The 27222-nt window shown below is 41.9% G+C and overlaps 1 protein-coding gene across 32 annotated transcripts in view; it reads left to right on the top strand.

Annotated features, from left to right (window-relative positions):
• Positions 1-27222, top strand: part of LOC117487805 (receptor-type tyrosine-protein phosphatase delta-like) — a 319630-nt gene that overhangs the window by 218908 nt on the left and 73500 nt on the right. For all 32 annotated transcript variants that reach the window (XM_034136510.1, XM_034136512.1, XM_034136497.1 and 29 more), the window contains one exon: positions 15782-15967. In XM_034136510.1, the coding sequence (XP_033992401.1) occupies positions 15865-15967 (103 nt within the window). In that variant the 5' untranslated portion in view covers positions 15782-15864. The remainder of the gene's footprint in view (positions 1-15781; positions 15968-27222) is intronic.

Below are 27222 nucleotides of genomic sequence, written 5' to 3'. Positions count from 1 at the left end.
ACAACAATCCCTAAATAAAGAAACAGCAGGACCTCAGTTCAATCTGCCTCTCTGCACAGTAACGTTACAAGCCATGAGTCACAATGCCCTGACCTCTGTGCGTGTGAGATGTAGTAGTACAAGCCTCAGCTCCATGCATGCACCAGCCGCACCTCTGCAGCCCAAACTGAGGCCGGCGCTCCATTCAGTGTGTGCCGGCTCCCCTCCCCTTACATCACCGCGTCTGGAGGCGGAAGGCGGGGTACAAGATTAATGATGGTGCTAACCGCGTATTTATCATCCGGCTGGAGAGTAATGCGACACCTTTCTAATCTGAATATATTTCATTGGGCTGTTATGGCACTCAGCCCTGGGCCTCATGTATGTGTGTGTGTGTGTGTGTGTGTGTGTGTGTGTGTGTGTGTGTGTGTGTGTGTGTGTGTGTGTGTGTGTGTGTGTGTGTGTGTGTGTGTGTGTGTGTGTGTGTGTGTGTGTGTGTGTGTGTGTGTGTGTGTGTGTGTGTGTGTGTGTGTGTGTGTGTGTGTGTGTGTGTGTGTGTGTGTGTGTGTGTGTGTGTGTGTGTGTGTGTGTGTGTGTGTGTGTGTGTGTGTGTGTGTGTGTGTGTGTGTGTGTGTGCAAAACTGGAAGTGTATTTGAATGTTAATCATATCTGCATAAGATTGTGCGTGAGAATGTGTGCTCGTAAAGGCATGCGAGTACTGAGATACCAAGCAGCCGCCATGAACGCTGTCTGCCCCGGCCAAACGGCCCCGTGGTAATTAGATAAAGATGAAGTTCCTCTTTCGAGCATGTTGGGGCCACGCTCCCCCAGATCCTCTCCTATGATTCCCAGTTGTCTTATCAGGTGGACACCTTCCTTCCATCCTCCTCTCCATCTCTCCCTCTCATTCTCCTGCTACCTCTTTTCGGCACTCAGCAGAAATCAAGATGGATGTCTCCCCACCAGAGATGTGGAGATAAGAAATGTGCAAGGCCAGGATGGGGCCTGATAGGGCCTGATAGGGCCTGCATTGGGCCGCTGCCTGTTAGATTGGCTTTACTGTCACCAGTGCTGAAGAGCTATAGAGGAACTGTGAAGTATAACGACCTGCTTAAGAGCATTCCTGCTGTTAAAGTATATATTATATCAGAGCTTAGGCATGCACAAGAAAACAAACAAATTGTCTTTCTTACCCTATGTCATAATTACAGTTCCCTTACTAAACCATGCATGTTGGAGAATCTCAAACCAAGGCCGCAACAAAGTGCATGAAATATCTTCTGCATTAATTTTCTGTTTCTGTTTCGGTGTTTGGTTTAACACATAGGGGTCAAAGTGTGGTCATGTGCACTTCTACAGAAATAGCTTTAAAATAAGATGTAGCACTGGTGATGGGAAAAAAGGATTTGCACAATTCAGTAAGAGCATATAACGACAGACATTAAAGTAATTAAATGTCTAAGTCCATAGCTAATTACAATCATTCACAAGGTACAGTCTTAGCTTATACTCACAGGAATATCCATCTTAAGCGTTCACAGTATGAAGCATACCAGCAAACAATAGTCAACAATCACACCGGTGATGAAGACATTGAAGGGAGTACACACAGCACGCTTTCTCCCACAAAGAGGTTTTCTCTCGGAGATTATGGCTTTTGCTTTATTGTGTACAATCTGCCATTTATCCAAGTGAATGTGTTTCAGACTCTGAAGCTTATTGCGCGCCTCATTGTTCTAGTTCATTGTACAGAGACAAAGAGAGTAAGGGAGTTAGACGATGATTTTCCAAGGCATCCTAAAGACTAACTAACCTTCTCAGCTACCCATGATTACAATTATTCCATCACAACAGCAGCTGATAAAAACCTGAATAGATTATACGTGAAGCTCACATTTCAGATCTGTTGACAGCAGATAGTGTTGATGCATTTGCTCTAATAACTAGATGTATTGGGATTACACAGTTTGTATGCCTGTCATTCTCAGGTACATCAATGCGGCTTGGAGTCACCTTTGCTTGACACATAAAGCCTGTTTATTTTAGAGGCACAAAGGGAAGAGTGTATTAGCCAAAAGTGACATAATCGAGTATTTTGGTAAAGCGTGAAGTTATTATCAGGAAATATTATGCCGTCACAATCAAATATTCAACCTTAGTTTCATTATCAAACATTTGCTGTTCCAACTACTTGACTACTTTCTTTACAGGGGTTATATAACCATACTGTATGAATATTTTATATTAGATTCCAGCTCTTTATTAATTACGTTTTGCTGGTAATACCCAGCAAATGTTCCTATTAATGCCCTGTGCAGCAAACAATGTGCTGCGAGTGCTTGTATTGTAGGTCACATCCTGTGGAAGGCTGCCATGTTGCTTTGCAGGAGTGTACAGGTGTCTTTAGTGGCTAGATACTCAGCTTCCATGCCTTTACAACATTCCAACAATGGATTAACAGTGTCACTTTGGAGTCTCAGGGACAGATTTCTCACCTGTCATGTATGAGATCCAAGTTCATTTCCTCACAAGTGCAGGACCCTTCTACCCTCCATCATGTCAGAGAAGACTAATAGGTCTGTTGCTGCACAGCGCTGACTGACTCATGATGTTTCAGTGTCATCTCAGCCCTGAGCATGTTTGGCCAGACTTCAGCACCAGTCACCACAATAGAGCTCACATTACTCCCCAGAGGGTGGGGGGGCAGTTTATCTGTAGCAGTTAGCAGCTGGTGTCTGCCCCAAAGACTCAAACAGCCCCAAGCTAACGCTGCCACTTTAGATGCTAGTCATTTAGCAAACAAGTCAATTATGCACAAGCCAACTGCCAGCGACAGTCCAACATCCCTAGTGGTCCCAGATATAGAGAGGGGGGGCGAAGAAGGGTCACAGCCTGATCCGTCATGGAAATAAAGTCCAATTGGTCATCAAGAAATCCGGGTGCAGCATGCTGCTCTAATGATTGTCGCTGTTGAAATTGCTGGTATTGCTAAAGAGCAGGGTCCTAGAGTACACCTCTGTACATTGATTTTAGCCCCAGTCATGGTATTGTGATTGTGGATAAGAGAACTAAGTTTAGAAGTATTTGACAAATGTCTCAGCACTGACATATGCGAGAGATGATGTTGAATATGTGGCCACCCAAAAATGTTAAATGCTGGGATAGAAAATGGAATAGCAATCTCCCTACACTAAACTGCTGGTATTGTTGGTACAATAACTCTGGAGACCTTAAAGACTGCACAAATAAAAGTTCCCTTTCAAGTAAAAGAGTTTATTATTCACCAGATCAGAAATTCTACATCAGTGGTAAAAATCACAATGAATATTTGTATTATCCTAGCTTTTGTAAGGCAGATACAAAGATACATCTCCCTGTTGTATCTCGTATCGTGTCTGAAAAAAAGTGCTTTTGATGCAGCACAGGAGACCCAACGGGTGAAACTCAATGAAAGCACAAGTTTGACAACCGACAATGTCAGCGGCTTTAACTCACTGGCTGTCTTTTGTTGTTAGGCTTAACAGTAATGTGTCACACAAATGTTCGCATCTATTGGATTCAACAAATTTCTCAGGGATGTGAAATGTTTTAGCTTTTTAATGTTTTTCTTTCTTCATGAGTCTATTTCCCTCGAATGTTCTCCTTTAGTTCGTAGCTTTATTTAACTGGCCAAGTCAATGTTACCCAAAAATAGAAGTTGGAACAACTGGAGCAGCATTTGCATCAAATGAATACAAAGACTTTACAAATCTCAATGTTTTGTGTCGCTAAAGCAAGAGAACAAATGCCTTAATCTATTGCTTCTTACAATTTATTTTAATCAAATACATAGAATAACAGAATATAAAAACATTCATGAGGAAATTAAATAGCAATACAGAACAAACATGTCCAGTCAGCTAAATCATGTTGTTGATCTACAGGTATAGTACATCACAGAATATGTGTTATATTAGAATAAGAACAACTGTTATTTAATAGTGAAATGTCATAAGTATCAGTTAATTGGGGGTAAGTCAAAGTAGCTGAACTTGTAATTGTCACGAGTTTGCACAGTTTTAGAAACAACAACTTATGTAAGGATGTAACTTCATTTAAATGAATAGGCTTGGACATGTGAAAGAGTAAAGTACTCCACTGAAGAAACTCACTATATTTACTCATGACCGTCAGTCACTGTCTAAAGGTGAACTCATATTGGATTTACTCCAACAATCATGTGCCAAACAGACTAAGTGCAATGTAAACGGAAAAAGACGTGCATGCTAACAAGGTAACCCTCAAATTCAAGGTGACAGTCTGCTGCACACACAGGCGTATGCAACCCCCCTAAACACACACACATTCACAGGCAAACACGTCTCCATCCCTGTAGTGGCCTCCTTGGCAAAATCTCAGTGCCAGTCTCTTAATGAAATGCTCAATTAGGGTCTTTAAATAGGTAATTATGCAGTGCCTAATCCCTTAGCTCCTGGGCCCTATCTCATTTAGATGACACTTGGGCAGGCGGAGTGGGAGGGGCAGGCACGGGGGCCCTAGTTTCTGTCATCAAAGCCCCTCCGCGGTGGCACAGGCGGCCCCGTTAATGATAAGGCACATCCAGGCAGTCAGTCAGCAGCGGCTCCCAGTGAGGGCCGCTGACAGCATGCGAGATGGCGATGTCAGGCTTGACAGTGTCTTAATCATGTTTGTGAGTGTTTGTGGGAGGATTGGGCTGGGTTGAGACGGGGGAGCTTGTATAAACGTTTCTAAGAGAATATTTGATGTAGAGCGGGAGCAGCAAAGACGTCTTGTGATGTGGGTTTATGTGCATTTTTTGCGACGATTTCCAAGTTAATTCTACATGAAACAAGGACAGAGGCAGAGAAAATCACTTCCAAATGTCAAACTGTGTATTTTGCTTTATGCCAGGCATTGACAGAACGGTTTTGATTTTCATGTACTGACATTTGTTTGAAGGTGGCATTTGATTTGAATTTCAATCTCAAAACTGGGGCTGGAGAAAAATACCTATTCATTTGTTTCCAGCAGCATAATAAAATGTCTTGTTCCACTGCTACAATATACTATCACTGACGGGGAAATGCTCTTGTTTGGTTGCTAACGTAGAAATGGCAAGCATTTGTCTTAGTGAAACGACAAAGGGGGAATTGTTGCTTTTGCCTCGGGGTGAACCATTGCTCTCCCTCGACTGAGTTGCACAAGCAGCTTGCACTGCCTTTCATGAGAACAATAGCTTAGCTTGGCTAAAACACCTTTCAAGGGCATCCAAGAACAAACAAAAGTTTAGCTTTTCAAACCTATTAATCAGCAGCTCCCACATCAAAGAGCTCAGTAAAGTTTAGTAAGAATCCTTGAACCACTGTAACATTGAAGCAGCTTTATAAAATGCTGTTCATCCACACTCTACATGTCCTCTGAGAGCCTTATCAAGATGTAGATGGAAAAGCAGAAACAACACAATGTCACTCATATCTGTGTATTCAGCTAAAACTGTGATAATATTTTTTTGTCGCGTTGCCCTCTCTGGTACGGACGTATTGTCATTCAAAAACGATTTGATAAGCTGCTGGATTTCTTATTGAATCAGAGTAATCTTAAAAGCACCAGTGTTCATAATACACTGAAAAAAATAATGTCTGTCATTGTCCAAATGAACATCAGTTTGACCAGCTCTGCAGACACATTTGGAAACATACAATAATACATACATTATATTGAAAGGGCAACATATTCACCTTTTAGCTGCCTGTAAATCAGAGGAGGCAGGACAACTCGACTTGAATCGATGCAAACGATCATATGAGGTGTGCATTTATTGAAACATCTGCAGTATCGCCTAATGTACTCGTCGTTGCCTTAGTGCAGTACAGCCACCATAATGTGGCGTTACATTTTAGCTCGGGGTATATCAACGCAAATTAGCATTTAGATAATGGGAGACACTTGGCATTTTAATTATTTTGCTGCCCTATGAGTGTAACGTGTATGCCCCGAGCGGCTCCTTACATCCTTCATGTATGCCTAAGTAGTGCATTTACATACCAAACGGCTTGGCTTGTGTACAAAAGCCACTAAAATGTCACTGCTGCACAATGTACCTTGGTGTTCAATTGTTTCAAAAAGATAAGGAAGCATATTGTCGTTGACTTATGTATTAGGGGGCAACACAATTCCCAGCGCTGCATTATTCAGTTATTTTCCACAGAAGTCTGATGTTCCTGCCATGGCGGCGTTTGCAAAGGAATGCTGTTTTGTCTGTTTGTGGGCTCTGTGTTTTCCATAAAACTACATGAGCTCTGGCTGGGAAAAACCTCCCTCTCACCCTTCTTCCTCTCTCTCATTTTCTCTGCCTCACGGAAGTCAGATTATTCATCCTCCCACAGACCGTTGCTGTGTTGGGGGTAGATGTCAAAGTGCCAGGAGCATGTGGTGAAAGGCTATGTGTGCCTGTTCTCTGCTTCTGTGAGGCTATTTGTGCACATGCCTGCCTGACTTTACATCTTTGAGCATGTATGTGTAGGAGTTGCATGTTTTTAGGCGGGATTTTGTTGATTGGATGCAGACCTAAGCACCAGTTTGTTCTTTTAAAAGGTGCCAGGTTCAGGTACCTGTTGGAAACAATGGCTTTGGACAATCCTCAAAACTATAATCTCCTCTTCATCAGAGCCTGTTTCTCATTCCTCTTTCCTTTCCTTCATCTCTCGCTGCCTCTATTGGCGTACAAGCACCGACGGAGCTTGACAAAAGCTGGCAGTGAGGCACATTCCCTTGCTTCCCTCCCTACAGCACGCTCTCCCTCCCTTCTTCCTCGCCTCCTTCCTTTCTCTCCCCTCCTCCCCCTTCCTCTCTGCCTCCTTGCCTCGTTGCTCCCCTTATCCATTATAGTTCCACCCCTCTGCTTCACCCGCCCCTCATTCCTCTTTCTTTTTCCCTGGTTCATAATATGTAACATGATTTAGCCCTCCCCTGTTCATGCGGCATACATTTAATCCCATCCATTCCAGGTTGGCTGCTGCTGCTGCGTCTACCATTTTTCCTCCTTAAGATTCATCCTGTTTACATGATAACAAGCATTTTTCTCGTACTAAATGCTGATGCACAAGGTCAAGCATGACCCAAAGTGGCTCCTGCTGGTGATACAGTAGCCGCCCACACTGTGACAAGCCAACACAAGAGAAGGCCGCCCAACAAGCAGGCAATCATTTGAATAGTGTACACAGCTCACACACGCTCCTACAGGCGGATGGTACTGCTTTTATCTGTTGCACATTGAAAAGGCATTAGTGGCGTCCATTAGAGTTCAATAGGTAGTATGTTCACTGTGCCATCAAGGTCAAAGGACGTGATAATGCAGACAAAGATGAAATATGTTGCGTTTTCTCACTTCCTCCACGTCCTTAAAGCTCACCCAATAGCTGTGTAACCTTGTGTGTGTGCTCTGTGTGTTGGTAATCTTTCAGGGAGCAGCACAACAGGGCAGTGAGATAATCAGTCACTAGACTGCAGGTCAGGGTCTTGCACTGTGGGGACCATCCATCCTAACCCAACAGCTGCTGGGAAACGTGGGGAGAGGAATGGGAGGAGAGAGGAAGATTGGCGAAGAGAGAAAATGAGAAAAAATAAGTGGTGAGCAGGTAGAAAGAAAAGTCAAGGCTGCTGAAAACAAAAAGAGTACACAGAAGGAGTGGGAGGAGGAGGAGGAGTGTTTGTGAGTTGATTTTAGATACAAATGTGTGAGATCAAGGTCAGTTTGGGTTGGCTGGATTCTCATGAGGACACAACCTTGCTCTTTGGACCCAAACATGGTCACAGTTTTCAAATTGCAACATTCTCTCCTTGACCTGTGTTTTCCAGTACAATCTTGTTTTTACAGCTAGATGAAGATCTCTAACCTCTACTACAATCATTTGCAAAACACGGGAAACTCTTACATAAAAGGCACAATAATATTATAAAATGGTTCAAGAGCGAGGTGAATAAATGCTTTTTTACTCTATTTGTGGGGGTGACATTTAAAAGTCTGGATCATTGTGCAGATAGCAAAGGGGGGGGTGGCTTTGAAATCTCCTGGCACTAATTTGCAGTGGACACACAGCTGAGATGGGATTGTGATAGCTTCATGTCCTCCAGCCGCAGCAGGTGCTTTTAAAGCAATTATATAAAAGACAAATGTCATCAGATGCAATTAGCTTCCTGCTGTGTGTTTTGTGATGGCTGATAAGAAAACAGATACAGTATAGATACAACCATCAGTTACAGCATTGGCTGCATTTGCTTGTCAAACATGAGGCTGTCTTGCAGGCAGAACTGTAAACCCTGACTTAGTTTCTCAGGCGGCACCACCCAGAGGATGGTTTATGACCGTGGGAGGCTTGTTTGAGGGAGGTCAGGAGAGGCAAAAAGGGAGGGGGGGAAAGAAAATAAATAAGTAAAGCAAATAAACTCCTCTGATGTGAGCTTGTCAGGGTCTTTCATGTGGAGGCTGCACTTGAGGGCATAGCTTAGCTTAGCTTGAGGGCTGTTATTACACATGCCGGCTGATCGGGAGCGATGTGTGAGAAACGGCCTTGTCACTCGCTCTTAAATCACAGCATCGCGGGCGGAAGAAAAGTAGCAGGAGATGAAAACAGTAAAAATGCACAGAAGAAAAAAAGAAGAAAAAAGTTCACATAAGAGATTTGGTGTTAAAGAAATAAAAATAAAAGATAAAATGTGAAACACATTGTGACTTCACCCAAACTTAACCCCTCTTGATGAGGAAGTGGGGATTGCAAAGGCAGTAGATGTGTGAGGGTGGGAAGCTGTGCCTTTGATAAGCTTATTTTATAATTCTTGTCATATGATAGTTAAAAGAAAAACCCTTTGGGCACTGTGAGTGGAGGGGGGCGCTGTCACAGACGGCCATTTTTAACTGTTTCCAAATTGGATGCGGGTGCCCTATTATGCCCTTTGATCTTGAAGCCTTAATTTAAACAATTTCCCAAATTATGATCAATGAAGTGTATTCTCCTTATCCCTGCTCACTTGCCAACTTTGATGCCACGACAACTTTGATTTCTCAGAAAGAGACAAAACAAAAGCCCGGTCACCTAATTATTCACTCACGAGGAGGGAGATGTGTAGGTACCACTTTACAATAAGACTTCCCTTATAAAGGGTTTACGAATAGTTTGTAATTAATTTATTAATTAGGTTGTGAACGCTTTATAAATCATTAATAAGCTTTTATAAGACATGAGATAAATAGGGCAACTGTGACCGGTTGCTTGCCAAATAGTGAGCCCACATTTATCTGTACTGCAAAGCCTTATATTGGCTACCTAGCTTACTTCATCTTCTTCATCAGCCAGCATCCTTGGTATCTGTTGTTCACCGAGTTGATTCTCCCCCCATTCATCTTGATGTTTCTTGGCATCTCTTATGACCATCTATGAATGAGTTACATTTATAACTGCCAAAAGGGAGCCTTATTGTAAAGTGTGACACATATCACCATTTATTAATGAGTTACTACCATTTATAATTGGTAACAGGGAGCCTTATTGTAAAGTGTGAAATACATTACCATCTATTGATGAGTCACTAACATTTATAACTACTGAAAGGGTGCGTTGTTTTTAAGTTTAATACACATGTCCATTTATGAATGAGTTATAACATTCACGCTTACCTACTGTAATACACCTTTTTCACATGAAATGCAAAGTAAGATGCAACAGAACCAAGCAAAACATTGTATTCACACATGAAGAAAATCAGGACTCAAAATAATGACTATTTAGTATGACTGATACACATATTTAAACATAAAAGCTTTTCTCAGACATAAATGAAAGACTTGGTAAGACATAATGGTACTCAGACTGGAAAGGCTTTGTGTATATCCTTGAACAAGCGTCCAAGCAGTCCATCCGGGTGAGCAGAGCCAAGCCAAGATGACCATTCAAGAACCTTGAGGTGTTCCTCCAACAAACTCTCTGTACGGTTTCCTCTCAGTCTACGGACATGTCCTTTGACGGTCGACCAAGCTCTTTCTATATGTTGGATACGACTGCCGTCTGGGGGTTCGCAAACCACCTGCTGTGGTTTATGGTGTAGTGGTTGTACCCCATGTTACTCAGCACTCTCCTGTATGCCCTCCATCACTAATAATGCTACTTCCTGACTTAACATGCCGTCTAATCAGAGGGACAAGGTGGCATCTTGATCGTGCAAAATGCACACAAATTACAGTAGAAATTGTTGCACAACATGTTTCAAAATGCCATACTTGTTTATTAGGTGCATTGTATAACATAATTTAAGGATAATTATACAGTAATGGTTGATTTAAAAAAATTGTATTCTCTTGTACAAGAAAGCCCAGTCTATAACTGACGAGCATAGGAACTGGGTACAGTACCTTCTCCCAGACACAAATACTCAAATAAAATATTTTACTTTATCAGCATTTGTATTACCAATGCTTACTATTTATTTGATACCAATTTGGTAATACAATTAATAAAAAGAACAACGTTTGGGTTCGTTCTTCAGATATGACTGACGTTAACGTGTACGCTCAATAATGAACTCCAGCTCAACCAACCATATTGGAATATCTAAGTAATCATCTAGAAATATGACATTATTATTTGTAATATACACACATCTTATTGTGAGGTTGATTTCACATACACTACGCCGCTCTTCAACACTACTTTGACGTTAGCTTGTCTACATAATCGATCATAGCGAATTTAAATTAACCTTAGCAATGCATAAAGTGACCTTTATAAAATATAATAAAATATATCTTTAACTTACAAGGATGACCTTATTTTACCAACCTCCAACAGAAGCCGTTTATTCTACAGTATTATCCCACTTAATGCTTAACACTTCTCTATTACGTTTTAACTTGGAGGCTACGATTAGCATCGTTAGCACAGATGTAGCTACCACTTGCTTACATGCTAACCCAAGCCTTAACATTAATTAACGTTAGCTGACTAAAAACATAAGCAACACATAAATAAAGTACTCAAATTTCACTTACCGCAAAACCGCATTCATGCACCGTCTGTTTTAACCACAAAGCGAGTCACAATAGTCCGATATAAGCATGAAGAATAGTCCACAAGGCACCAGCACAACAAACACGGCCGAGTTCAAGTTATGTTCCTCGGATGAGTTGAGCAGGCAGAGCCCCTGTAGCATCACGGAGCTGCTAGCAGAGAGACAGGAAGCTAACAACAGCAGTCACTGGAATTACCTGTCACTCAATGCGACCACGCCCTAATTTATGCATAACTTTAAGGCTTAATATAACTTAACAAAATTAGAAATGGTAGTAACCCATAAAAAATGGGAATGTGTTTTACACTTTACAAGGCTCCCTTTTGGCAGTTATAAATGTTAGTAACTCATAAATAAATGGTCATAAAGAGATGCCAAGAAACATCAAGATGGATGGGGGGAGAATCAACTCAGTGAACAACAGATACCAAGGATGTTGGCTGATGAAGAAGACAAAGTAAGCTAGTGCCAATATAAGGCTTAGTCATCTTGCCAAATAGTGAGCCTGTGTTGACGTATGAAAACTATGTTAGAACTGGTTTATAAATGGTTCGTAATGATTAATAAAGTGTTTACAACCTAATTAATAACCTAATTATAAACCCTTTATGAATCCTTCATAAGGGTAGTCTTATTGTAAAGTGGTACCGATGTGGGTACCTATTTTATATGACCTAACTTTTATATTAAACTTATTTTAAACCTGACTTTCATACATCATTGTTATGTATGTTTTCCCTAATCTAAAATATAGCAGTAGAATGTAAATGATCAATTATGTCCTGCATTTGCTAAACAAATGCTGAATAACTCAACAACTTTGGAATGATAATCAGATAGATGATTTGTGTAATGACACTGGTAGCTATTTGTTTATTATCCATCTAATAACTATTTAATTGTTGGAAATATTGTTAATTAATGAAGTCTGCATATAATTAGAAAAAGTACGGAGCAAAGTTGAAAGCAATAACAAGAAAGACAAATAAATACTGTCGAAAGAATGTCTTGATTTGCAATAAGATTGAATTCTACAAAACAAATTGGTTCTGATGCAATATTGCAGCAGCATGTTGACTATGATGTTCATTGATTGTGTTTTATTAAGATAATATTAAGTAATCTAAAATATCAATGTTGACATCAATCCTGTGAAATTCCTACTGTGCTTTCCTCTGCTAGCGTAAACTATTGTGCATTTATCAGGGTGTATTTTTGGAAAATATGTTTATTATGCGCCATGTCAACAGTAAAAAAAAGAGCGCTGTTGGAGTACTGACTCTTCTCCTCCTCTCTGCTGCTTAACTTACACTTTAAAGTGCTTCAAGAAGAGAGATCACAGAGATATTTGCAGAGCTACAGCCCTGCATATCATTTTAGTCTCAAAGTGTGCGTGCGGGGGGGGTAATTACTGCATTCTCCAAGTCTGCTGGTCCTGAGGGAAATAGAAAGTCCTGCCTCATAAAAAGAAACAAATTCCTATTTGCTGTGCCTGGCTGGGCATGAGACCTGGTGCAGTATGGATCACATCCTCGGCTGTTTTGCCGCGCTTCATCCTTGCATGTGTTGAGCTAATTACAGAGAGTTGGCCTTAATAGATTTGGTGGCATTCTTGTGGCTGCTTTGGTCTGTTAGCATAACATATTGTGAATCCACTCTTTACTTCAAGTTCAATTCAGCTTGTGCATGAGCCTGAAATTAAAAACACCCCGTTTAAAACATTCCCCGGAGCCGGCCAAAGGGGAACTTGCACGAAGGACGGGCATAATGTGGTAGGTCTGTTCTGCTCAGCCCCATGTTGGATTAGTTAAATACGCCGCCATCAGTAGCAATCTTGTGTCAGCACTTGTTCCCCACTGCTTTGTACTCGGGTTGCCAAAATATCACAGCATGTGCGAGAACATGGAAAGACCAAACTACCATGAAGCTGATGTTGTGAACCTGCTGTTGCTTGCTCATAACCATTCTGCCTGCATCCTTTCCCATGACAAGTTTACTGGAATATATGATAAATATGACTGATTCTCTTATTTTTTTTCGCCCTCAGTATTATTGCTTGTCTAAATGGAGCAGAATACCAAACACGCACTGAAATGAGAACAGAGACGAACCATTATGGAGAGTATAAACATCCAACCCTCCTTCTCTTTCACATTTCTGATAAGGATCATGAATAAGGAGAGAGAGTAGACAGCTCAACAGCCCCTTTCTTTTTCTTGCCACACACTCCCCCCTTTTCTAATTAACATTGTGCATGTTGTCAGGCTTTGTTTAATAATGCATGATTGCTATCAGCAGCAAAATCCTTTGAATGAAGCACCACTGAATAGGAACACAATAATACCACCAGGGGCTCAGGAAGACAGACAAGATAGTTTTTTTCCCTTCTATTGTAATAAATGTTCAATGGAAGCATCAATGCCACCAAATGTATGAACGTGGAGTTGAAGAGTAAAATGGCCATGTTGGGGATAAAATGAGCAAAGGTGGTGACGCCTATTTATGTTGACACATGGGAGCGGAAAGGATAATGTGTACCCATGCTCATACATGCAATTACACACGCATGAGCACAAGCTTTTACAACAAAAAAAGCTGCAGCATTTAGACTACAGTAAATCCATTGTGAGATAACAATACTGCTGCTTCTGTGCCAGGTCTGCCAGGTGGCGCTTCTCCCCTCCACGCATTAGGAAGGATCTACAGTGCAATTTTCTTGTAAAAATGAACACCACAAATCAACACCGGATATAATTGCTTTCATTTTTGGTATAAATCAAGGTTTTTGCAGGGTGTTTTAGCTGTGCTTACATTAGCTTCTCCTTGTATTTACTCAAATGGCAGCCTCTCGGTTGTCACACCGGTGGTTACACAACATACAGATGGTTCTCTTTGCCTCTATCAGCGTGTGTGTGTGTCGGGCGTGATCAGAGAAAGAGGGGGGGGGGGGGCTGCTGAGTACAGTTTCTTGTGTGCTGCCTAGTGTCATGTCATTATGTACATTTGCACATTAATGAACTCAAAGGCTTTCAGCTAGATTTGGTTGGTCAGATGTGTAAAACAATGAGTGGAGGACGATCACGCTGCAGCTCTGTCCCCTGACGCCCTGCTCAGGTTTTTCACTCAAATTGATTCTAATCTAATTCACAGTCGCTACAAACACTGCTCATGTGACATTTCTGTCTAGTGTGTATGTATATGTATATTGTGTTTGTGTGTCGGTGGTGGTGTGAGCGGGGGATGAGATTGCTTCAAATTGATTCCCTTCGCCCCACGCGTCCCCCGCTCTTGCGCTTGTTGCTAGCCCTACGGCGCTGGGAGACAGGTAGTCGTGTCTATCTCCCCCCAACACAAATCGAGTGTGACAGGTGCGCTATCTTCCCGTCTTTTCTGCCATTTACAGCCCACAGAAATGAAAGAGGGAGAGCTAGGGGCGAGAAAGAGGATGATTGGTAACAGGGAAATGAGCTACTTTGTCATAATTGGGCCTGCTGATCGTGCTTGGGGGGGCTTGTTTTCCTTGTTTTTCATTGGGAGGTGGTCAAATCTGCAGATTAACAGTGCAATAAATTATTATATCTAGCAAAATAAGTAATATTGCTGCCTCCTGATGAAACAGTTATTTAAGCAGCAGAGTGCCCCAAACTTCAAGACATCAAACGGCTTTGATCTCACGGAGCTTGAAGAGTCTGAAATATCTGAAAACAACAGTACCCTGCAGAACAAATGCAAACCTGCTAGCATGCTAACCAGCAGTTCAGCATGTCATCAAAGCTCACACACTTGGATTAGCTGGGAGCCGTGACACAAGCCGAAGTCTACCGCAGAGCATCCATCACTGAGGATCAAGCTGTGGCTTAAGCAAATGGATGACAAGGGATAGAGCGCGTCTGCAGCTAATACTGGCTCACTGTATCACATTGATTTTCACAGCCAATATAGTGGCCCTTAAATAAAGGGCAGAAGCATGAATGGACACACTTGGCCACTCTGTTTTATAGATTTCATGAGTTGTTTGATCGGTGCTAAAGTGAAAATGTGTGTGTGTGTGTGCTAAAGCTAAGCTAATCCATCACTTTGTATCCTTATTTAGAGCTATTAAAGCATCAGCTATGGATTACATACATGTGGCATGAGAAGCATTAGATGAATTGGTTTGTTGCATGTGTGTATCATAATGTAACTAAAAGACAGCAGTCTTATCTTGTGTTATACTTTAAAGAAAGAAAGTCTCAGTAGTTTCTCAGAAGTCAAATTGTCTTGCAAAACTATGAAAAAGCTTGGAAAATGTATGAACATTTCCTGTGCTTCCCGACTTGCTACAGAGGCGCTTTAATGTGAAACAGATATCAACACTGATCTGAGGAGGGCTTAAAATGTACTCTTATTATACAGCGAATTTAATTGGTGCTCGCGACTAAAGCTGTGAAGACAAAATCGTATTAGTCCACGCTTTCATCTGCGTGGTTTCTCCCTCTATCGCTCTGCCTCTCATGCACACGTGCACACGCATTGTGTGAAGTGACTATTCCATTTAGAGAACTGTCAGAACATACCCCGTGAGCACATCAGCCTCTTCCTCTCCTCTGTCAGCTCCAGCCGAGGCTGTGTGGGGGTATGTCAGAAATGTGCAGGGATAGATAAAACCTGTGGAGCCAAACAGCTTTGTTTCATTCACTCTGTTTCTCTCTCCTTCTCCCTCCCTTCCTCCCTCTCCCCATCCCTCCTTGCCTTGCTTAGGCTGTGAATACCCTGCATCTGAGAAATCAGACCAGACTGACTCACAGGGCTCTGTGAGCCAGCTCCACTGAGGCTGCCAAAGCATGCTGGTGCCAAGCTGTCCCACCATGCACAGAGCCAGACCCACGCTGCTGCTGCCACTGCTGCTGGCCCTGGGTCTGCTCCTGCACCTCGCCGACGCTCAAAGTAAGTGAACCCTCGGCTTTCACGGCCTTCAAGTGTTGTATACTGCTGTGCTGGGGGTAAGGGGCTTATCTTTCATTCATCAGACACATCAATACTTCATGTCAGTCACAAACAACTCATATAAATACCTAATGAATGCATGAAACGTATTCATGAAACAAACATGCCGATCTGTACTATGATGGAGACAGTGTGAAGATTACAATTATTTGGGGAAATACATTGTCTGTATTGGATATATTAATGAACAATATTAAATTGAAAGTACAGTCAAAGATGACACAAAGGGAGAACAATGTCTACTAAACTAAACCGTGAGGACAACTTTTCTCTGTGCTCACCTTAAATCTGACTTCAAAAGATTTTCACAAGTCTCAACTTTATAGCTATTTATGGTCCAAAATACAAGTATGAGACACAAATGCAATGTGAAAACTTGTGAAGTCTCCACGGTGCATTTAGTGAGAATAAAAGGTACGTTTTTGGACAGTCCCTATTTTACAACAATTCATTTTCTGCTGCAAAACTATGATGTGAACCAGCAATGCTCAGGCCCCAGCAGAGAATCTCATCATGAGAAGTCATTGGAATTGAGTTACTTGACATCAGACACCTGCCCATTGATGTGTGACAACAGTTTTCAAACCTCATTGAGCCCTGCTCCTGCACCACAGCACCCCCCTCCCACCCTGTTCTTTTTTTTTTACACTAAGATCCATGAATCATTAGCTTCTGGAGTCACAGAGGGATGAATAAAAGTTATATTGCTCCCTTCGCACCCACTGAAATCCCCTCAGTTCAGCCAAATATCTTTGACTGAAGGAATCATTCACCCAAGGTCATATACAACAGAGCTACGCAAAGTAAAATTGATGGGATGGATTCACAACTTTTTGCTTGAGAAATGTTCCTTGCAATCTGCTCAAATGTGTTTTATTTTTCTTCCCTGGCTCCCGCCACATATGTCTCACAGCGGGTGCGAGGCAAGCGGAGAAATGTTTTCTCCGTTTATTCCCCTTTTTATGTGCAGCCCCAGGATTTATTGACACAATTCAATTACGAGACCTTCCTAATATGGCGTTAACAGTCGATAAACGTTACCATTGAGGGGGCTCTTTAGTAGTAATCTTTTCAGAAAGTCCCATCTTCTACAGAGCAGTGTGAATTTAGATAACGGCATTTAATGAGATAAAGCACGATTGCCAAAAACTTCCACTCGTGTGTCCAGACATATCACTCGAGCACACATGTTACAAAAACCTGCACAAGTGTCGTCAGCAGCCTCCAAATCTTGACGCCTCCGTGCTCACCACCCACCCAACTCCCTCCCCATTAATGTCATTCCTTTAGCAGTGTGTCTGTGGGCAGCTGTTGCTTCAGACAGCTGTGCTGGGTCATCATCTCAAAGCCAAAACAAACTTTTCACGAGTGGCTGTGTTAATGACGGAGGGTGTGTGTGGGAGCCAGGGGGGGTCACGGGGGTGAGGTGTGTACCCTGTCTGTATCCGAGGTAAGAGAGCACATTATCCTGGGGATTTATATTTCCTCCCCCCTCCTGCACATGTCTGTTCCTCCCCTGCCCAGCTCCCTTCTATTGTTTTTCTTCCTAATCACTCTCTTGCCAATTGTCTCCTCATTTCTTTTTTGGGCTTTTTCTCTCTAATGTGTTTCCGCCTGCGCCTTTGTCTGCTCCCCACCTTCTCCCCCTTGCTGTTTGGAAGCAGTGCAACAGCCCCTTCCAGCGACTGAGCTGCTCCTTTATTTCCTCCACTGTGCCTCTGCACATGCAAACCCAGCCCAGACACTCTGGTGTGTGCTGAGAACCAAAAAGCTTTGCTGAGTTTAGTCTGCTTCAGATTTCTCCCCCAGCACCAAACACAGGCTGTACTCTAAAGGGAAAGCTGCCCTCTGTTGGTGCTTTTAATCCGTTTGGGTGTGAGCTGTCCTTCGACATGCTGGAGGATATGAGACATGAGAGAGCAGAAAATGGCTGAGTCGGCCTGCTCAACAGATGGCCCGTTCCTCTGAGCCAGTCCTACCCAGTGGACACTGCAGCCCCCTTTTGAGAAGAATGCCATTCAGCCCCAGAACACTAGCAAATCCTGCAAATATTTCCTGTTGAGATCATGATGGATTCAGAAATGATCTTCGAGGGTTGTTTCTGTGTCGCTCTGATGGTTTGTTTTCTCTCGTCATTGTTTTGTCTTTGGCCTTCTCTCTCTGCTGCTCCCTCTCGTTTTCTCCTTCACCCTGTCCCCCCCCCCCCGCTCTTCAAATGCGGACCAATTAATTTGTGTGGCAAATTGGGCTTGGCAATAGCTTGAAAGAAGGGCATAATTGTCCCTGGTGAGCCAAGGGGACATAGCGCGCGAGAGAGGAAGAGCAGGGAGGCAACACACAATTCCTCTGTGTCATCTGCTAACAGTGACGCAAAAAGGAAGCATCAGAGGAGGAGAGGGGGAGCATTGACATCTGCACCTGGGCAGGGAAGAAGAGGAAAAAATAACAATGACAGTAGCCTAAAATGAACTCTATAGTGTATAATGCAACGACCTATGCTACAGTACAGCTGAACTGCAGGATTCAAAACTGCTGACTGTCGAAGGATTTTTTTTTCTTCTTATCAAATAATACTTTTATAATCTAAAAATGCTAAAAGGGGAAATCTGGCTTCCACCCACACACACGTTCTGCCCCATGCCATGTCGGACCCTGTCACACATGGGCCTAATAGTGTTTTAATTGATTCCTCTCCTTTCTGTTGGATGGCATGGTGAGTCCCAGCGTGCCTCTCTTTAACACGTCAAATTAGTATCGACAGGCCCCTCCAGCCTCTCTAAACATTAAGATGTTAACACCCAGGCCACATCTCTCTCACTTATGGGTGTGTACAGCAGAAGCATGCAGGCATCAAACGCATGTACAAATCCTTTTGAGCTAGCAATCAAAGGTGAACCACATGGGACGTAAAACAGAAAATTGTCTATTGATGCAGACCTTCTTTTGACCCATTTCAGAGGGAGAAAAGCAAGATGGGTTCACACGGATGCAAAATTACTCACATTTTAACGTGAACATCAGATAAGTTGTTCTCATATTTCACACAGGAATTCAATTATCTTTCTGTTTCTGTGAGAGGAATCAGTTCCCCATATGTTCACTATAAAGCTACACATTTATGATCGTAGAGCATCTCCTGCTCTGTGAGGAGTCGTTTGTTTAGCAGTGCTGCTGCAGTAACAATCCAACAGCATCTGCCCCGGTTACATTTAGATGTAGTATTTTGTGGGTGGAATGCAGATGATCATAACGATGATTTGTAGTGCAGCGTGTTTATCAGGGAGATGCTAGTCAGATTGGATAAGTATATCTAAGCTAACACACAAAAACAACAAGATACACACATAGATACAAAGTCCCAATTACATGCATATGCACACACACACACCCCTAAACAGGATCACCTTGTAGCAAGTCCGAGAGCTAATGATACTCTATTCCCCAGATGACATCAGCCTGTAATATGTGTGTTTTATGCATGCCTGGCCTAATATGAATTATTGTAATATAGTGTTGTATTTGCATATGAGCTTCCGGGCTGTACTGAAATTAACATTTTTACAACAGCTCAAATTAAATCCCTCTGCTTAATTTGCCTGCATGCTAATTTGATTTAAATGGAGACTATTCCGTTCCCTTTTACACTCATGTCCCACATACACACCACGCTCACACACACACACTAATTCAAGCACAAACTGACGTATGTACTCTTAAGAGCTGCAGCCTACATATTCCACACACATTGCCTGGCACACCAAATTAAACACACAAATAAAGACACATGCAATCCTACATGTTTGTTTTTCCACATAAAATGACATATAACCAAAGGGAAAACTAAACTAGTAGAGATTTTCTATCCAACGTTAAATCACTTTAATTCCCAGAGACTACCCCCCTCGTTCATCATCCTGCCGGACACTGCTCAAGTGGAAATCTCATTGTTGGCTCCACTCGTTCATTTCAAAACGCGCCTTAGCACAGAACGCCTTTAAAAACAGCATCAACATCTCCAAGAGGATAGAGCGCATCATGCTCACACTTCAGATCCAAGTCGTGAAAACACCTTCGCTGAGATTGCCAGCAGGTAATTACCATTTGGTTGTTTGGATGAAGACCTTATGACAACACTGGGAATCTGAGATAAAAACAATGTTATCAGTGCCATGCAAGATGCTTCTCGCTCACAGGTTGAACTAAATGAGTAAGAAGTCATTACCATTTTCTTTGGAGCCTGTACCAGCTCCTTGTCAACACTGTGCAATTATGTCTAAAGGTTTTATCAGGGCCATTATTAACTCCATGAATGCTGATTTCTAAGGCAGCTATGCACAAGTGTATTATTTGGTGCCTTTCGCCTCATCTTTGGATTGCAGTCATTTTTCCTTGCACTTAGACCACAGAACCACACAAAAGACGAGCAATTTCAGCCCAGTCCTGACCCTCCCACTCTTAAGAAACGCAGATACTTACATACAATATAGAGGGGTAATTAAAGGCTAGCCTGCAGCCACTAACGTTGCCTTTAAGTGCACTTATGTCTCCAAGACACATTGACTTTAAAATGGTGGGGCAATTTAAACATGCTGTACCATTCATGTCTCAGAGTGGGAATATTGACAGAACAAAAGCTCCATAATCCAAATTGTAAATCCGTTTGAGTTGTAATCAACAAACTCCCAGATTCCCTTTCTCTAAATCCATATATTTGAATACCACCTTTTATCATAGTGTGAAATAGCATGGATTTCACTCAGCCGGGTGCCTCTCTATCTGTCCTTTGAGCCATTAAGGTGCCAAAACAACAAAAGAGGACCACGTTAACGCAGTGCACCAGACTGGCTCTCTATACGTCTCTCACATACACACTCTCACACAAAGAGTATCTTGTAGCTTGCCTTTGAAGCCGGGATCAGCCGGTGAGCTGAGCACAATGCCAGCTGTTTTGCATCTGCTGGGCTTACAGTTGGCATGATTCTGGTCTTGCTGGCATACGTACTAAATCTGATCACCCTTCATACTCTATGCCAGTGAACTGTATAACAATGCAGGTGTTTCGTGACATTGCCCCAGTGACAGTGGAATTAATAGATTGATGCTGTAGCTGCAGTAATGGGATAACTGGACCAGTCAAGTCTGAAATACGTCAGCGTTGCCTGCACAGATGATGTTTTACCGCAGTGTGCAGAACAATGAGAAGATGGAGTACATATCATCCGCACGTGTGGTAATCTCAGAGCGGGAAATTGTACTAAGATGATGAAAGTAGGAAATATACAACTCACATGTTTATGGATCACGTCCATAATGTTCAAGATCAACATTTTCATTATGGTATCAAGTGGCGAGCATTGCCATATTTGCATTATCAGTACCTGGTTTGCTGAAATAAATGGTCAGTTAATGCAGATTTGGCCAAAGCATGATCTTGTCTGCCATACCATCATGACTTGTTAATCCATTCTGCATAAGCAGGCCAGTTACTACAATTTTCCCCTTTGTGGTTTTAAAAGATATATTGGGCAGGTCACATTATCAACATATTAATCAAATACCCAGTCTGTTCATCCTTAAGTCAAACGGATACACGTATAACTATTGGTTGCCAAAGGGTCCATGAGGCTGCAAGAATCAATGTTTCAAATATTTAATAAAAAAATAAGCACTCAAAGTTACTCCTTTGGCATAACATGAATAAATAAAAATGCTCAAAACAAGGTGTTAATAAGATTTCAGCTCCATTTTAACCGAGCAAGTACTGTATGGTCTATTTCTCCAGACATTTCCTTTTTTTTATTTATTTTTTTTATTTCAGAAACACTTTTTGTTATATTCCATGGAATGCTCTTAACATCCCGATAGCAATGAATACATTAAATGCTTTGACAATAAATACATAAAAAGATTTCATCTGTGGAAGCCGTCGTACTGTAAAAAGCACGACCAATCATTTTAGCCGGCCCGGCTAAAATAACTGGATGGCCTACCTGCCTGTCAGCCTTCCATCTGTGCACAAACTTATCTCGTGCCCTCATTGGTCATGTGCGCGTTCGTGTGTGTTGGAGGAGGGGCTCTGTAAGGAAGTGGCAGATTTGTTCCGGTTGTGTATTTTCAAATTCTAGCGCACTCGAGCTGGTTTCTCCAAAATTACCTACCCCACCTTTAAGGCAAAAAATATTCCCTCGTTGAATATGTGTTTGGAGGGGAAGTGGTTTTTGTGCACATTTGTAGTAAATACAAGTTCAGTTAAATCACCTTTTTGAATTCTCCAGAACTCATGCAGTTTGTGTGTGTGTGTGTGTGTGTGTGTGTGTGCGTGTGCGTGTGTGTGAGAGAGAGATGTGCGCCTGTGTTGGTAAACACCTGGCCCTGGGCTGCAGCTTTGGTCTCACTCCAGGGGGTCTTCAGAGTGCGACACATTGGACTGATCTGGGCACAGCGCATTTGTGTGCCTGTGGGGTGTGTTGGGATTCTGCAGTGGGGTTAATGGTCTAAACCATTCATCTCCATGCAGCGCCTCGGGGCGATCCCTCAGTCCCAGACAGAGAACTTACATCCCCACCTCCTTACCTACAGCACTGCAACGCTTGACGCCGATTGGGAATCTTTATGCCCTAAGCTCCTCTTGTCACAGTTGATTTACATTGAGGGGAGTGATGGAGTGAGTGCTCAAAGTCTTTTCTCACCTTATACACTCGCACACACTACATCCGTCACTATTTTCTGTCACCCCGCCCCCCTATTTGTTTGTTTGCTCACTCATTAACTCACTCTTGTGCGTATATATTCACAAACTTGTCCCTCTCTCTGCAACAGCAAGTGAGTCATGCCGTCGGAGTCGCTGAGATTTATTGTGACACACAGCTTGAGTGGAGTTTATTAGTTATGGCAAATGAGAGTGAAAGCTTCCATTGAGAGGCAAAAACACTCTGAGGCCACAAACAGACCCATAGGCTTTCTCAGCTGAAACTGAGCCAAGCTTCCCCCTCCACACTGTAGCATATGCATTCTCGCACACACACACACACACACAATTACTAAAGGGTCTCTGGACATTTATGAGGCATTTATACAGCATCCATCATAACAACCATGAACAATGTGTTTCCCTGAAGCTTTAAAACTCCCCTGGTGCAGCATTTCATGACATTCATCATTCTCCCATCAACTAATGAATTACCACAATCACTTTAGCCATGATGAAGGATAGTTCAGATTAAGTGTAGATAATTGATACAACAGAGATGGACACTAGGATCAAGAGTGGTGATATTTAACTTTGTCCCAATCTTAATGCAAACACTCCGTCTGACATATTTAATCACAAATCTCTTAAATTTGATCTCACTCAATCCTTACGGAGTCATCCCTTAATCCACTCATCTGCTTCCCTCAGTATGTGTGGGGTTGGAGAGAAAAGGGGAAAAGGCTGTGCAGCAGACGCGATGATGTCAGGATTTAAACATGGATTTCTTTAAGTACACCTTCAAAGTCAGATTTTCCCAAGAAGAAAAACAACACATGATCAGGGATTATGTTCCTCTTGCTACTGTATGTTTCCTACAGCCGTAGCAATTTCACACTGCTTGAGCTGGTGCCTCTTATTACAGAGAGCAATTTAATTGGCTGTTCTTTTCCCCCCGTTGTGATTATTCAAGTAGAGTGTCTATGGAAACTGTGTTTTTGCTATTAAGTCCCACAGAGACAACCTTATTTGTGTATTTGGCCAAAATATGCCAACTCCAATTGAAGAGAATGGGGACGCCCAGGAGACATTAGTCAGTCCACAGGTAGCAAAGTGAAACTGAAAGCCTGGTTAAACAGGACTGGATGAGATGAAGGCACATTAGCTTTCATTCTGCATTCAAATAATATCATTCTCAAGCAACATATAAATGGCCATGTATTAAAATAATGGAAAAACTAAAACATATGGGGTATCCAAACACATTTCGTATAAAAATAGTGTTGTTTTCTCCACACACACACACACACAAACACACACTGGACACCTAATGGATCCAAGAGATGGACAATATGGCATATCTGTAATAATATGCTTTCATTCTCCATTACTGCCAAAGAGCACCACTGATCAGATGGTCTCGAAAATCCACTGTGACCTATGCTAAAAATAACCAAGGGCTGCTTCAGTGATGTACGATATGTACAATATACAAGCAGCAAGAGAAGACCGTAACAGTACTTGATAAGACAGCTAAAAAGTGAAATTAATTAAATACAGATAAAATAAATCTAATGGGAACTGCCACAGATCTGGAATCTGAGGATATGTTTAAGTGAAACACGGAGAAAGAGCTTAGATGGAGATTAAATAAAAGAATGGATGGATTGACTTTCAAAGATGTTCAAACCAGATGAGGTGACAGGATTGAAGGAAAGGCAAAGTTAATATGAGATACTGGGATGTATTTCATGTTTCTTCACTGCTTAGTCACAACTGTTCTTCTTTTGCAAAGCTCAGAGATAATTTCCAAAAAGTAATCCTGCCGCCTACAACTTTAATCCTGCAGATATGATAAGGTTCCTGACATGCCATGAAATTATCACAACCGTTTTTGAAAAGATCGGAAATGTGTGGATGAAAGTCAAGCTAAAAAAGATTAAACATATTGTATTTGGGATTCTATGTCACAATTTTGATCTTTCTTTTTTCTAAAAAAAGTGTTAGTCTTAAATTAAACTTCAACCAACTTCCATTAAAGCGTTGAGTCGTCATCGCAAGGCCACATGAAGTAAGTGAGTTTTAAATGGTGTGCAAACATTTTGGTATTATTATAATGAAAACTGAAGCTTTATATTGAACACATTCAAGTGAAAATGAAAGAATAATGCAGGTTTATAAGAAAAAGTCAGCTAAAAATACAATCTTATGTTAAAATCATAATCCATTGCAGCATGCAGTGAGGCAATAAACTGTGAAAATAACCCCAGTCCAGGCAACTTAGCAGTAATCAATTGGTTGCATAGTGACTAAAGCGATTCAGGGATGAGATGGGATTCACAATAATGGCAAACAAAAAGCAAAACAGACCATGAGAGGGTATTGTTATCTGAAGATGACTGCTATCTGCAGGGAGACAGCTACTTTGGCTTCGCCAGCGCTCATTGTGTGGCGTCTTTGAAACGCACAAGTGCCTGTTACACAACGCTCATTCTGTTTCATCGCTCACACAAAGGATGACTGACATTATGTGAGATAGTTTCTTAAGATACAATGAGAGTGATTATTCAGTTTGCATCCAGAACAGTGGGAGTACCACCAGAAAGTAAGCAATATTATCAGTAAATTGATAATAATAGCTAGACAAATGATGAGCACCTATTGTGTTGTCACTAGTGCACCTTGCATTTTGAGCTTTGCTAGTGAAATACACTATTTTAGTAGCTCCATACTGAAAGAAACACAATCCTTGGTCAACATAGTAACAGTTTTATCTTTATAATGTTATGATCTGCAAACTGCCAAGCGTTCAATCAATAGCAGATTTTTAGGATTTATTATCTGATGCTTTTTTCTTTTTAAGAATCTTATCATGTTTTTCTTTTACATACCTAGTTGTTTGTATACTTCCACTAACCCAGTTGCAGTAAAGTGTGTGTCCGTGACTGGAAGAAGCAGAAAGAAGCACTTAGCTGTTCCCCCATTGCCCTTATCAGATCTCTCTGCCCGGTCACTGCTCTACATCTGTACCAGATCTGGAAATATCGATTCGGTAATAATTAAATTGTCCATCCCAGCTTGATATGGATTAATAATTGCCCACTAATGCCCTCCTGACATTTTGCTGTATTGACTCGATACTGTTTGCAGCAGTGCGCCGATAACTATGACGCTTGGCATTCTTCATTTTGTCCCTAATGAGACCAATTCACTCGACTTTTGCCTAAGAATTGGAAAGGGAGGATAGATTTCTTCTTAGTAGTCATTATTCAATACTTTGGGGCTTATCACTGAGATATTTCCTTGTCCTACAGAAGCATTTATTTTCTTACATTCATCATATTTTGATTTGTAATAAGTGCTTTGTCAAGATAAAGATAAACTGTCATACTATTGGTCCAAATCACGGACATCTCGGGACAAACACTATAAATACTGAGGAGAGAAGGTGGTATGGGCATGGCGCCACATCACTGCTCTGACTTCCTCACTGCCATCTGTGAGTGTTCCTCCTCTGGCACTCTCACAAAGGCCTTTTGTGCTTTTCCCTCCTTTGTCCCTGTTTGCTGGGTTTAATTAGGTTATTTACTTGAGCCTCACCTCCCAGTGTTTCATTACAGTGGGTATTGCAGATAGGGCTTCACACAGTGCAGGGTCAGATAAAAAGTTAGGACAAAAGATGATAAATGTCGCGAGCGGGGACGGGAATGCAATCTGGCCGCGGCGATGCAGAGATGCTCTAATGGCTTCCCAGCAAGAAGGGGGAAGGCAGAGTAGAGATGGCAATGTGATAAATGGAGCCGGGATGGCGGTAAGGACTGTAGGCAAGACAAAGAAAAAGAAAAGAGGCATGGAAGGAGGAAAAAAACGAAGATGACCACAACATGGAATCTAATTAATCTGGACTGACAAATTCAGTGCAGGGAGAAGAAGAAGGGGAAGGGAAATTGTTTTTTAGGGACGTGTTTGGCTCCCTTTCCTCCCGGGTTGAAAAGGCAAAGGGACATATGAGTTCTGACAATAGCCCTGCACCTGTGGAATGATTTATGACATCGGAGTCGCCTTACATGCTGCAGAGGGAAATATCTGTGCCAAAAACACTAAAGGGAACCCTGCCATAAACATAAACGTATTATATGTATCAGTGCACCACACAAATGTAGGTTTTAAATCAATAATCATTACGGGGAAAGGACCTGTCTAAGATAACAAATACAAAAGGGTCAGGGAAAAAAGAGCATAAGAGCAGAACAGGCAGTGTCCATGCTTTTTGGAAATATTAATACAGTATATTGTTAAGTGTTTATATAACTGTTTGTGGAACCTAATTCCACATTGTCACACTGTAACAAGCTTCCTCCCCATCAGTTTGACCTTCTTCCAGTGAAAATCAGTCTCTTTGCGTTTGCTTTAAGTGTGCTAGATTTCCCCGAATATTGATGAAGTTAACCATCATGCCGACTGCCAGCTGACTATTTAACCTTTAATCTATGTGAGAGAATGGATG

Source organism: Trematomus bernacchii, unplaced genomic scaffold (assembly GCF_902827165.1).
Source record: "Trematomus bernacchii unplaced genomic scaffold, fTreBer1.1, whole genome shotgun sequence".
In the NCBI taxonomy this organism is placed as follows: Eukaryota; Metazoa; Chordata; class Actinopteri; order Perciformes; family Nototheniidae; genus Trematomus; species Trematomus bernacchii.
Note: the sequence above shows the minus strand (reverse complement) of the source record. Positions and strands in the feature narration are given on the sequence as shown.